Source organism: Athene noctua, chromosome 6 (assembly GCF_965140245.1).
Source record: "Athene noctua chromosome 6, bAthNoc1.hap1.1, whole genome shotgun sequence".
Classification (NCBI taxonomy): Eukaryota; Metazoa; Chordata; class Aves; order Strigiformes; family Strigidae; genus Athene; species Athene noctua.
In genome coordinates, this window is record NC_134042.1 from 45,151,922 (window position 1) to 45,165,046 (window position 13,125).

Consider the following 13,125-nt stretch of genomic DNA (forward strand, 5'->3'; position numbering starts at 1 on the left):
TGTTAAGATACCCAGAACTGAGCTGGACTGTTTGACCCGTTTGCTTACAACGGCTACACCGCGTCCGCTTTGCCAGAAGGTGAAGATTCAAAATTGACCCGTGCCTGGTCAGTTTGGAAAAGGTTTGCAGTTACCTCTGCCTTTTGCTGCTGGAGGCCTGCACGCATCCTTGTACAAACGCAGCATCTTTCCTTCCTCGCTGTCAGGGCAGTGATGCTTGAGCTTCCTCCTGCTTTGGCTGGCAGGCTGGCACACGCATCCTCAGTACACGGCGCCACCAGGCAGATGCTCTGTGGGAACTGCCTCTCGGGTGGCTGCTTTCTCTTGTCGTGTCTGGGAAGTGGAGGGGCTTGGATACAAGCAAAAACTTGTCCCAGGTGGTGACAACATTACGATTTCAAAAACAAGATTCAGAATATCCCTTTCTGAATCCCTTTTTGGAAGACCTTCCCAGATCCAGGGATAATGCAAGAGAAGTTCCCATTTCCAAGTGTGTATCAAAGGTATGAGCCACTGTCTAGCAATACAAAATATATAGTTCCTCAAATGCATTGCATGTTTTCCATCCTTCTGAGTGATCCCTAACTTCTCACACCCTCAGTGATTTTGGGGGAGAAGGGGAAGTACTGAATAGATAAAATGAGTAGGGGAAAAAAACCCCAAACAACGGAAAAATAGTAAAAGATAAAGTTTCAGTATGACAATTTTTCATGTGCTGGAGATTTCCAGAAAGGCCTGCAGTCACTACTCACAGTGGGTTAGTACACTTCCAAGGTATATACTAAATTCAGGATATTTGCTTTGGCTTCAGCACTTAATCTTTAAAACCACAGATAGCTCCAAATTTGTAATGCAAGACCTTCTATCAGTTTCTAGTTTAATACCCAAGCTATTGCTTTATTGAATACAGACTTGAGAACAGTCTTTGCCTGCACACAGAACTACTTTTGTATGCCACAGATTTGTGACCCAGAGTCCAAACTTATTGTAAGATAAACTAAGTGCTCTGCTATTATATAAGAATTCCTGAGAAGGAAAGACAAAGATGAAAAATCAGTGAAGCAATTATCATTACCAAAAGTAGGAAACTAATTTAAGTTTTTAACTCCAATCCTTTAAAGGTTGTTTTCTAACTTGCAAATACTGAAGACAAATCCTACCCTGAAGGCCAACTTACTTCATGTTTCAGGTTTTTTTTTTCAAATCTTTGCAAAATACTTGCCTTGCAATAAGAAAGTAAAGAGACATGAGGTTGTTAAGTGATCTGAATAATGTCTTAGAAGTATTTAAAGAGATTTGCAATAACGAGCTCTTGTAACAAAGCACAAAACATCCAACCACTGAAAATTTAATTGGGAAAAAAAATCAAAACGGAAGGAATTTTTAAGAATTAGACTACTGGAATAATACATGTAGGAAACTGGCATTTTAAAATCAGATGTTTAATACATCTTGTCTCCAGTTTTACTGCAGTGTATCTACTGTGCTGCAGCTAAAGCCGCTCACCAGCACTGCCCCTTACCAGGCTCTACCTCTGGTTATCTCCAGAGGGTGTTTCCCACGTATGTGACCGTCTTAAGCCTCTGTCCTGGGTAGCACAAGGACTGAAACAGCAGAATGATGCTATAAAAGAGCAAGTTCCTTCACCAGCTCCAAGGCTCAAGTGGTTTCTAAAGCAGACTGTGGATCTAACGCCCGTTTTCTGCATCCACTGCTCTTTACCTCCCTCACAGGCGCGGCTGTGTGCAGTACGAGGATGCTCATCATCATGAGAGGACCTTTGAAACAAAAAATGCACTTAATGAAAACTAAGTGTTTACTACAGTAATTCTGGCAGAAACTTAAATTACCACCTCACCGTTTGGGTGTTTTTTTCTTAGACAAGTATCCTTACATTTAATACGTGTGAATGGGTATCTGATCACTGGAAGTTCACAGTTGAAAATGTACATGAAGTTTATAGGGAAGGAGGTGGAAAGAAAAGCCAAGCACCTGGAAAACACTTCATTGCTTCTTTATTTAGATGCACCCACAGTACAGAGCCTCTTGAGCATGTGCAAAAGAGGAGGATTACACATTTATAGCTGGGAGCACCATTGAGTTTGAGTTTCTTTGATACCATTTTTAAGAAAGTAAACTATTTCCAAAGAATGACATTTGAATCCAAGATCTTAAGACCTGCTTGTACTTTATCCAGAGGTGGAAGGTATTTTTATTATTACTTTGATGTAGAGTAGAAGACATTTTCACAGTCTGGTTGGACCAGTCTATATATTTTCATATGCACCTTTTAATATATATAAAAAATGTTTCATTTTTCCCCCCTACCCACAGATAGTTAAATGCATCTAAGTTTAAAAACAGTAATGGACCAGAGCATTCCTATGGGGAAAAATGAACTTTTGCTGCCCTCTCCTGCTTAAACAATGAAATGCTAAAATATTAAGATCTATGACTCTAATGCTAACCTTTAAACAAAAAGCATGACAGGTCATTCGCTATACTACAATCAAAAATAGGACAACAACAAGAAATGTATCGATACTATTTATATTTGAAAACTCCTCATCGTTACATGAGGTTATGAATACAACATATTTACAGTAAGTGATCCAAATAACAAAAACTTGTATTCAGAGAGGTCATGATAAAAAGTGTATGCTTCTGTGGATGGGAAGCAACACTTAGATAAAAGTTTCAGTTCCATTCGGTTTTGAGATACTATTTCATAGACTTCAAAACGAAAAAAACTGGTCTATACAAAATCTGCTGCACATATCAACTAGAAAAACTAATTCGTGGCTCACTACAGAGCTGCTAAGGGAAGCAGATGAGCCAAAACAAAACAAAAAAAAAAGTCAGATGTGAATAAAAACATTATTCAATCTTACGCATTGTCACCTTTGTCTTGTCTTAGGGCAACTGCTTTGGGATGATATTGTTACACAATTAAGAGAAAAGGCCATCTTTCTTCTCCAAGACAGAACTAAAAGCAAATTATTTCATTTTTATTTGGGGGGATAAGAATCTAGTTTTTCCTCCTCACAAAACAATAAAGAGGTTTTTAAAGCTCCTAATGTGTTTTCCTTTCCACAAAGTGAGAGCGCCTGAGGCTGCACTTACGCACATATAATCTAAGTACAGCTGCTGTATTTCCTACTCAAGCAAATTCTTTGCTGTAACACCCTTTACTTTTCCATATATAGGAGGAGATAAAAAAATAAATTAAATCCTTTTATGTATGCTAACAAAACCAAGATTAAATTTACTGTAACCCTGCTAGTAAACACTCCAATGGCATTAGAATACTTTTATTTAAAGCATTCCAAGCTTTGGAAGAAAAACAAAAAACACTCAAAAACAATGAAAAGAAAACAGTAAGGAAGACTTGCAAGACGAAGAAAGCAATGTGTGCTCAATTTAAAGTATATGAGTGGAACTTTTACAGTTGTTATATCCCCATGACCTGATGCAATGCCCTATTACTGAAAATGCAGCTCTTTCCTTTTACCAGAGAGCATTCAATCCTTTCTCCTGCAACCAATATGGTACAGGACACAAGCGACCACCCAACAACTTCTGCATGAGCAGTTAACAAAAACATTTACACAAATAAAGGTAGTTTCTGAAACTCAAGAAGCGAACAAAAGCAGAATTAAATAGACGCACTGATCACACTTGGGCCCATATGCTGCCTTCTTCTTTGCCTACAACTCCAACTGATACCAATGGGAGCTCTGCAGAGTGGCAGGACATCGCATTTGGATTGTGGCAGTGGATCCCGGGGGTACGGTGGTATCATTGTGGCAAGTGCTTCTTCACGTACATCACACAGTGCAACCTACTGTCGTTTCAGCCTTTTAGAGTCAAGTGACTAATATCACATCGTCTCATTCATTTTAAAGAAACATTCCTTCTCGGAAGTGATAAATCATCTATAAACTTTAGATACTCCCCACTATCCCCACATCAGAGGTAACATCAGAGGTAACAAAATATTGCAACCCATCAGGTTCTCATCAGTTTTGTATGATCAATAGCAGAATGTCATGTCAAAACCAAAAATAGTTATGAACAAACAACACTCACCTAAACTCTAAGTACAGGACAAGGTGCTTTTTCTAATTTCACATTGTTGTGTTTTACTCCACCAGGTGGAAAACATTGATCTCTTTTCCTCCATTCTATCTCAGTTTTTCACAATTGAACAAAGCCTTTGAGAATGAGTTTACGTCCACCCTCTTGTAAAGCATGATCACTTCACACAGAAATCACACTAGAAATAGTTTTTGGTAACAGAAATAAAAGACTGTCAAAATCAATGGGCTAAGGGACATCATTTGTTATAAATTTATTTAATCTTCAGTATTTCAGCTTGCACCTTTGCTTCAGCACTTTAAAATAAAATGGTTCAACCATGACAGTAACTGCCTAATTTACATTGCGTCCCAGTCAGTGTTCTTAAAAGAAGCTCATATTAATTCCATTAAACCATGTTGTGTTTGGTGTTGCATATGACTAGTTCCACTTTTTTTCCCAGAATTAACAGTGTCAAGTTCTTACAAAATCGTTGAGTTTACAACATTTGCCTGCGCAGACTCAGGAGTACAAACTGTGACCTGATAATCCTGAAACAGTCAGTAGTCTAGGAGGGAATTCTTTTTTACCTCTTTTCCGTGCCTGAAAACAAGAAAACTTCAAATTCTACTGCATATTTAAATGGTAGGAAGAAAAATATACAAGCTTGTATTTATACTGTATTTCTATCAATGGCAACAGGTCATAAATTCATGTTTGCAACTATCACAAAGACTCATGAACACCAATTCAGTTTTATACTGTAAATACTGCTGGATTGATGGTTTAGGATTATCAATTCACTGTTGTCATATGTCTATAACAGTTCAAAAGCATCCTGGAGAAAAATCCTGAAACACATACCTTTCGGTATATAATAATGCAACTGCATTAGCTAAATATATACTGTACATAAGTCTTATCAGCATTTTACCTACCAAAGATGTAAGATTCCACTTTCAAATACAAAGCAGATAGCCAATAATGTATACTTATAATACAGCCCTCTTCTTTGTTTTTGTATTTTTTTTTCTTTTGTTTTAAACAATTTGGTCACAATGCACCTTTGATATAAAAGCATTTTAAACTTTATTATTAATACTCAGAACATTAGGATTTCCAGAATTTTTTTCAGTAGCATTTGTAGAACCACTTTTGGTAACAAATACAGTAGTTAGGAATGAGCATCCAGATGAGAATGCAGAAGTATATTATCCAGAATCCTTTCCAGCTAAGACCATGGGGCTGGTACTGTGATGAGTAATAGTACTAGAACCACAAAAACACTATAGTATGTTTCTTAGAGGCTACATCCTCTTTTGCTGGAACACTTTATAAATACATATTAAAAAGTAAGGCAACAACTCCAAACAGTCCAAACTGCTATGTCAACTTAATTTCCAATTAGATCCATGTCCACTGGAGATCAATTTCATGCTTGCACTGTTTAGCGTTTGTCTTTATTCTTTTGAAATGGTCCAATAAAAACATACTGTAATAATTTAGCAATTAGTATTTCTAAAACAACGCCGGTATGCGTGTCCAATGCCATATCACTAATACTGGTTAGGTACTGAAGTCCAGGTTGTTACCGCTGCCCATTTTTAAAGGATTGTGGACACTAATTTGGATTTGCAATAAATAGGTGTATGAATCCAAAGCTCCCTTTCCTAATATGTTTATCACCTACTTGTTTTTTAACTCCTAACGTTCAAAGTAAGGAAGCACCAGAGACAGCCTGGTACTAAAAACAATGCTCACACCAGTAAACAAAACTTTTATTCAGGACCTATGTTTTTCATGGCCCTGATCTGAATGGACATTCAACTTATGAAGATGTGCAAAGGGAAAAGAAGTCAAATTACAGTAAAGTTATCCAGAGAAGGAGGATGTTACACAAACTCATAAGGAAATGACAGTCTTTTTTCTCTTTTACTATAAATACACTTAACAGTTTAGCAGAAAGACAAGCTAAATTTTAAGATTGTTCACATTTGAAAGTTGTATTATACTCTCTGCTAACGATAAATAAGGAACAGGTCCTGACAATGGAATTTGACATCGCAATTTTCATCAACAGATCTTTGAAGACTGGATTTAAAGAAGGGTTAAAACAATTATTATGTTTGCAAAGTTCTGAGAAGTCCATCTGCTGTCCAAACTTTGGATTAAAGTCCTTATTTTTTTCCTTTACTTAGAGACAGGTATATACAGTGCTGTTGTAATAATGAAACAAATGTGAAATCTACTGTAAAGTTGCACAATACAGAAAACTGTTGCTCCATCTTCTACTACATAAATGTGTGACTCCACAGGTTAATAATGCTGTTTTGTTTTTTTGTTAAGTTGGAATTATTCCATCACGTCTAAGACCTCTCTTTAATTCCAAATCCTCCAGTTTTTTCCACAGTTCTTCACGCTCTTTCTCTTTCTTCTTCTCACTGACAGATGAAATAAAACAAAGAGTTAGCAGGAGAGAAGACTGTAGAATATTTATGTTTAAAAATATATAGTTGACATTAATTAGCAGCACTAATTTTGCTGAACACAACTGCAATTTTCCTAATGTGTTTTTAAAATTTTTTTCCTTTTTTTGCTTTTGTTTTTTGTTACCTACATAAATGTCACTAAACAAAGCAGTACAAAAAGAACATAAAACATAAGCTGAACAAAGTGACAGTGTTCAGACACTAATTTGTAATGCAGAAGAAAAAAATGACGTGGACTTTCATTATAGAAGCAAATTGATCATAAAAATTAACATTTCAGGGCTAACTTGCATTTAATTATTTTCATGTTTGTTTATTTAAGCAAGGGATTTTTTAATCTTATAAATAACAGCCACTTTCTAGACCAAGCATTCCCTTATTCTTTTAGAATCACTGTTATTACTTATACTGACTGGTGGCTTTCATATAGTTTAAGCACCAGTCAACGGAAAGTTCAACCTACAAGACGTGTCTTTTGTTCAGTGATTACTCTTTTTCCTTACCAAATTCCTACAAGATCTATGTAGCATTTGCTTTAATAAGAGAATTTAATAGCTGATTTGATAAAATTAAACAGCTACCCTAACATTTACTTTACCTGCATTATTTGCTAGCTAAATTTCCTGTCTCTGCCATAGCTTACTTTGAATAAATCTCGTTGATGCTGCAAAGTACAAAATGCTTTTAATTTCTGTTACATCACCTTATAGTTTCAAACGAAATGGAAATCTAACAATTACAGAGATAGAGATTCTCTGCCAGTCAGAGAATTCTTGGAAGATATTTCAGATCAGAAACACTTCTACATATCTTGATTCAGTCAAAGTACCAACATCGGGCTTATTTATTTGAAATTTTAATTTCCCATTTTATGTATTTATGTATTTTAAACATATAAAAAATACAAACAACTTTCCGATAAATCCATGAAGAAGGGTGGAAAAAAAAAAGCGTTGTCACCAGGAAGTATTTAAAATTAGACATAATAAGTGAAATAATGTGACATTTTCAGGTTACTTACCAGATATTTATCTTCTAATCATTTTGAAATATATGCCTGCTTACCTAAAAGACTGTTACAGGATGATCACCTCATCCAATTTACCTATTTGACCTATCATAGTCATTAATACTGAACATACTTCTCCTCAAGCTTTTAGTGATATCAAAGCTACCCTTTTGAAATGTGGTTGTACTAAGATGTTAAAGATTTTCTGTAAACATTAAGGTCAATGTAGCAGTTTATACATTCAAATGTTTACATGTTTTAAAATGTTAAGTATTAAATAAAAATAGTGAAACGGTTAGCACCAGCCTTGATAGGAGATATAACATCAGTAGGTGCAGAAAAATTCCTTGTGCAGTTCAGTCAGTCAACCATTATCCAGACACAGGGCATACTACTACAGTGTCTGGTACTGTTAAGAGCAGAGTTCCTTATCTTAAGGGGCAAAGTGCAATTGCAAATTGATTTAAGTCACTGAGGTCCCTCAGTAAATGGCTAGATTAGATGACCGGTCATCTCTGCCTGTACTGCTCGAAAACCAGGCAGAGTTGTCTCAGATGCCCCTATTGACTGAGCATTATTTATCAACACCTATCTAGAATTCATCTAGCATCTTAATGCTGTATTAATGAACTAACCTGTTAATTGTATATTTTTTTGCATATAAAACTTTGTATTTTACAACAATGAAGCAGAACAAAATGACAGCGTGACTCCAGTCACACAATTTGAAAAGTACAGCCTCCAAGAGCCTTTAGAGACTAGACTAACCTAACAAGGTCTGATGACATACAAAACCCTTTGCTTTGCTTCGGAGAACCCCGAGTCACAGAAAAGGTATGACTTAAGTTGCAAAATGTTCAGAGTTGCTGAAGTTTCCTCATTTTTAAAACCTGATGCTTTGGACAAGCTGAAACTTTTGAGAAAAGATGCTGCACTATAATTGGAAAATTAAGATCAAGGAAAATAGGAGAAAAGACAGAAAGCAATTTACTAGGGTGGAACTAATGATTGTGTGAGTGGTGTATCTAAAGGATCCTGCATGCTAGGACTCAGATACAGCAAGACCTCTGAATAAGAAATGAAAGAGTTGAGGGATACCTCTCTGCTTTAAGACCACATCTAGCCTATGAACAGTACTTTGGAAAATCAGATCTTGGGGTTTTCCCTCATGTCTCTTTCCCAACCTTACTGTAAATTTTTTGAGGTCTTTAAGCAAAGTTCTATCTTTTACCCCCTGTTATTCTTTTATTATTTAAGATCTTGATACATTTAAGTCTTTTGGAATGAAGAGCCGAAATTAATTCCATGAGGAATGTGGATTCCCAAGCAAGGCAAGGGATACTGTATTTCATAATGGGTAAAGAACAACCTGTACATGATACTATCTGACATCTCACAAGAAGAAGGCTAAAGAGCATGCAAGGGGACAAATGGAGCATTGTGTCTATTACGTGTGAGATTATGTAACTGCATCTGAGTGTAAGGGAAAAACTAAACAGCGGGCCTTATGCACAGCTGACAAAAAAAGCTTTAAAAAGTTACCGCTGACGATCTGACTTGTAAGTGGCTGTCAGCTCGTCAAACATGGTGCTGTTCATTTCCATAAATGCCTTCAACACATTGTAGACTAAAGCCACAATAGCCCTGTGAAACATTAAGAAAAAAAAAAAAAAGGAATCTATTAGTTTCGGATAAAATCAAATGCAAAATAAAAGTGTCTTCTCTTACCAGCATTTCTGCGACCAATGCTGCTCTTGCAAGTATGATAATGTAAATTCTTTTATTTCAGTGAAACTACTTTTGATCAACATATTTAAAGGTGCAAATCAGCTTTCATGTCTCTACTGACTACTTAAATGGAGCAAACCAAAACTCTAGGGTAAAAGGTAACAACAGAAAGCTACTACATATAACTACAAACTCATGCTGTGGGGCAATTCTGAATGCAACTCCAGGAATTCAAATCATCAATGCTGGCAGAAAGAATAGATTTGAACACAAAATTGGAGTGATTCATATTTCCTTCTGATTTTCCTATGAAGCTGAATATTCAGTGCATTTATGCAAAATACAAGGCAGTATTTCAAGAGTCATTTCCTTGTACTCATACATTTCATATTCATTTTCACTTTGGTACAGCAAAAAACTCTTTAAAAACCCCCACAAATCCTTCAGATGAATGCTGCAGTATCTGTGTAAAACTCTGTGTGTATACATATATATAAAATAAAAATTATATATTTTATATATATAAATATATATAGTATCTGTATCTCTCTCTCTCTAACCTCTGCCTACTTTGCTCACTGCTGTTCCAGACCTTACCCAAGAACCAATAAACCACTGCTTAATTGAATTCAAGTTGCTTAATTGCATAAAACATGACAGGCATGATCTGTTCATACAGGAAGAAATTATGCATAATAATAATTTCAAAAAGGATTCAAACGCATTCTTGTCCCACAAAAGTTCAAAAAAGGAAGAATCAGTTCACTCTTTTATACCATCTGACTGGATACCTAATTAAAATATACTAGAATTTCCAAAGGAAGATGGGTCTGCCAATAGTCTGATTATCTAGAGGTCAAAGTTCCTTTCTGGCAGAGTTGAAGATAAAGAAACAACAAAGCAAAAGGAAGGAGGCAAAGAAACAAGTCTAAAAGACTTTCAAATAATTTGGAATAGTTTCTCAATCAAGAGATCCCAGTCCTGGTCCACTACTATGGTTGTCATATTCACCTGGCTTGTGCGTCAAAGGTACAAAATTCCTGCAGGTACGACAACTCTGCAAACTAGGATACCAGAATATTCTCATTACCAGAAGCATCCCAGTGCATAGTATAAAGGGTTGGGCAGGAGCATGGGCAGGTTGGAGACTGGTAATGCAGTACTATGCTATGGACAGTGTCTTTTTGTGACCCGTGTTAGCTACAGAAGCTTTCCAGTAGCATTAGATTCATCCTGTAAGCAAACAAACTTGAGGGTTTGGGTAGGTACAGAACAAAAAGATTAATGTTGCAAAAGATGGAATATTTTACAAACACTTTAGAGTAAGAACTTAAAGCAACTGGGACCTGAACTCATTAAAAAATACCAGGTTTACTAAACAGTAATCATCCTGACTTCCAAAAACTTTCAAATACATGGCATTTAACTGTAATAGTATTTTTTATTAAAACACTTTCTATTAGGTCATTCAGTTTAAAAATAAAAATGCCAAACTATCAATATCGAGCAACTGGTCTATTACTGTGCATAATAGAGAACAGCTGTATTTAAATAAATTTAGGGAAAAAAAACCAACCTAAGAATATACTGATGTCTATATGCTTCATAGATGTTTAGAAATATGCCAGAGATCTACCAGATGTATCAGTATCCTCCATGATACAGCCACAAAGTTTTATTAATGCCAAGTGATACTGTTCTAGACAATTTACGATCAGGCTGAAGATGTTAACTGGTTTATAAAGAACTGTGTAGGAGAAAAGCTTGATGAGCAACACTTTTTCTTCAATAACAATGTAACATCTAATTTCTCTTTTTTCCAACTCGTGAGAAGGTCTATTTTTATCCCTAAGGTACTGATTTTTGCACACATACCAGGTAATTAAAAACATTTTGAGACAAGCTCAAGTATAGACTAATTTATTATGACATTAATGGAGTTGCATCTGCTCATGCCAGCTTTGAATCTTCAGCAGACATTCCCCAAGTTTTTCACTGGTATGTCAAATGGTAAGATAAAGTGTAATGGCAAAAACTTACGGATTCCAGTGCTCTTTAGAAATCCTGTAAAGGCTGGAAAACATGATGGGAAGGATAACATTTGAATTCTCCTCTATCAAACTCATGATGTATTCGTTATTCCAATAATACAGCGCTCTTTCAGCCACCTTTGAGTCAAAGGAATAAAATATTAACAGGAATTCAGATACCTACAATTTTGTCATTTTCTGAAGGCAAAACAAATCACAGAGAAATTTCACACAGATCAATTAACAGGAATCATTAACTTTGGAATTAAAATTCTACTTAGCATAACATGCATTAATGGAATTAAGTTTTTATCCTATAATTCAGATTCCCCCAGCATCCACTCTCTCTTTCCCCTGAGCAATATGTTGTTACTCACTGAAGACCAGGTGCAGACGCTGCATTAATGCTGCAGCTGTGGAGGGGAAGGGAGAGCAGACAGACTTCCCATCGCCCCTTTCCCTCAATCCTGTGACTGCAGTCAGAAGGAAGAGAGCAGTGCTGGGATACTGGAGGAAGGAGACAGGGAAAGGCCCAGTAGCCGGGCTGAATAAGGGGGGGAGAAATTTTAAGTGTGGGAAGGTACCAATGACAATAATCACCCCGGGGAAGAGATATGGGCATAGGAGGGAAAACACTGATCTAAATGACACTAAAAACAAATGTAGTACAAGGAAGAGCCTAAACCAGTCACATCTGCCTTTGTGCCAGAATAGGTCACCTACCTTAATACAGAGACACTACAGGCCATAAATCCTATCTCCTCTTCACATATGATTCAACTTAAATTATATTCATTACCCTTCTTCCTGTTACATGATGTGAAGAAAACAGGCTATGGGTTCTATCACTACTAACCAGACACCTCCTTGCAGAAGGAAGTAGAAAACCAAGAATGCTGCACAATACTGCACTAGAAAAGGGAGCAAATACATCCTATGTGGTCTACCAGTCTGAAGACCTCATGGTGAGTACCTATCATCTATAGTCAAAGGGGCTCAAACTCTGCTTGGATACAGTTTAAGGCCTTATGTGGCTCAGAATGGTTAAGGTCTGTGCTGCAGTCCAACATACATCTAACAAGTTATTCATGGAACTCAGAACCAAACTTCCACTGCAACATACCCTCTCTTCCATAGAAATCCAGAAGACAAATATTTTACACAAAACATAAAGTAATAGTTACATTTGGGGAGTCTTATATTTGAAATTGAGACAATACATTCCTATACAAACAATAACCTCTAATACTGACCTGAAAATGAGGGCTAGAAACACACTTGGCAATTTGTTTAAACAAGGGTTCCTGGATTTTGACAAATTGTGATGGTTCGATTACATCCAAGATTTCCTCCAGCTCTCCTAGGAACATGACCTAAAGACAGGGAAGGAAGCATTGAACATAAAATCTCTGAATCATCTTGATCAGCAAAATGAATGCTGGTAACCCTCCAATTCCACCACTTCAGGGAGAAATGGAAGTCTCACTAGCTCAGTGAGATCCTCTCTCAAAAAAACATGATCACTTCTACCTTTAGCAGCTTCTGGATTCAGACTCTTAAAAGAAGGAGAATGAGTGTGTGCAAATACTCTATTTACAACAAAATTCAAAACTGCAACAGTATAACCATGCTGAAAACCTAGCCTCATACGGAATTTAACCATGGCTTAAACTTTGTTAACTAAGGAGAGTGTCTGAATTTTACCTTATTTTTGGAAGCAATATTCAAAATAACTGTTTTGCTGTGTCAGAAAATCTCATTACAGAAACTAAGATTAGCATCGGGAATTTGA

At 36.3% G+C, this 13,125-nt stretch overlaps 1 protein-coding gene across 2 annotated transcripts in view; it reads right to left on the reverse strand.

Annotated features, from left to right (window-relative positions):
• Window positions 1-1,998: 1,998 nt before the first annotated feature.
• Window positions 1,999-13,125, reverse strand: part of PPP2R5E (protein phosphatase 2 regulatory subunit B'epsilon) — an 84,310-nt gene continuing 73,183 nt past the window's right edge. For both annotated transcript variants that reach the window (XM_074908846.1, XM_074908845.1), the window contains exons 11-14: window positions 12,587-12,706; window positions 11,344-11,471; window positions 9,118-9,219; window positions 1,999-6,518 (exon numbers count right to left, since the gene is read on the reverse strand). In XM_074908846.1, coding sequence (XP_074764947.1) covers window positions 6,419-6,518; window positions 9,118-9,219; window positions 11,344-11,471; window positions 12,587-12,706 — 450 coding nt within the window. In that variant the 3' untranslated portion in view covers window positions 1,999-6,418. The remainder of the gene's footprint in view (window positions 6,519-9,117; window positions 9,220-11,343; window positions 11,472-12,586; window positions 12,707-13,125) is intronic.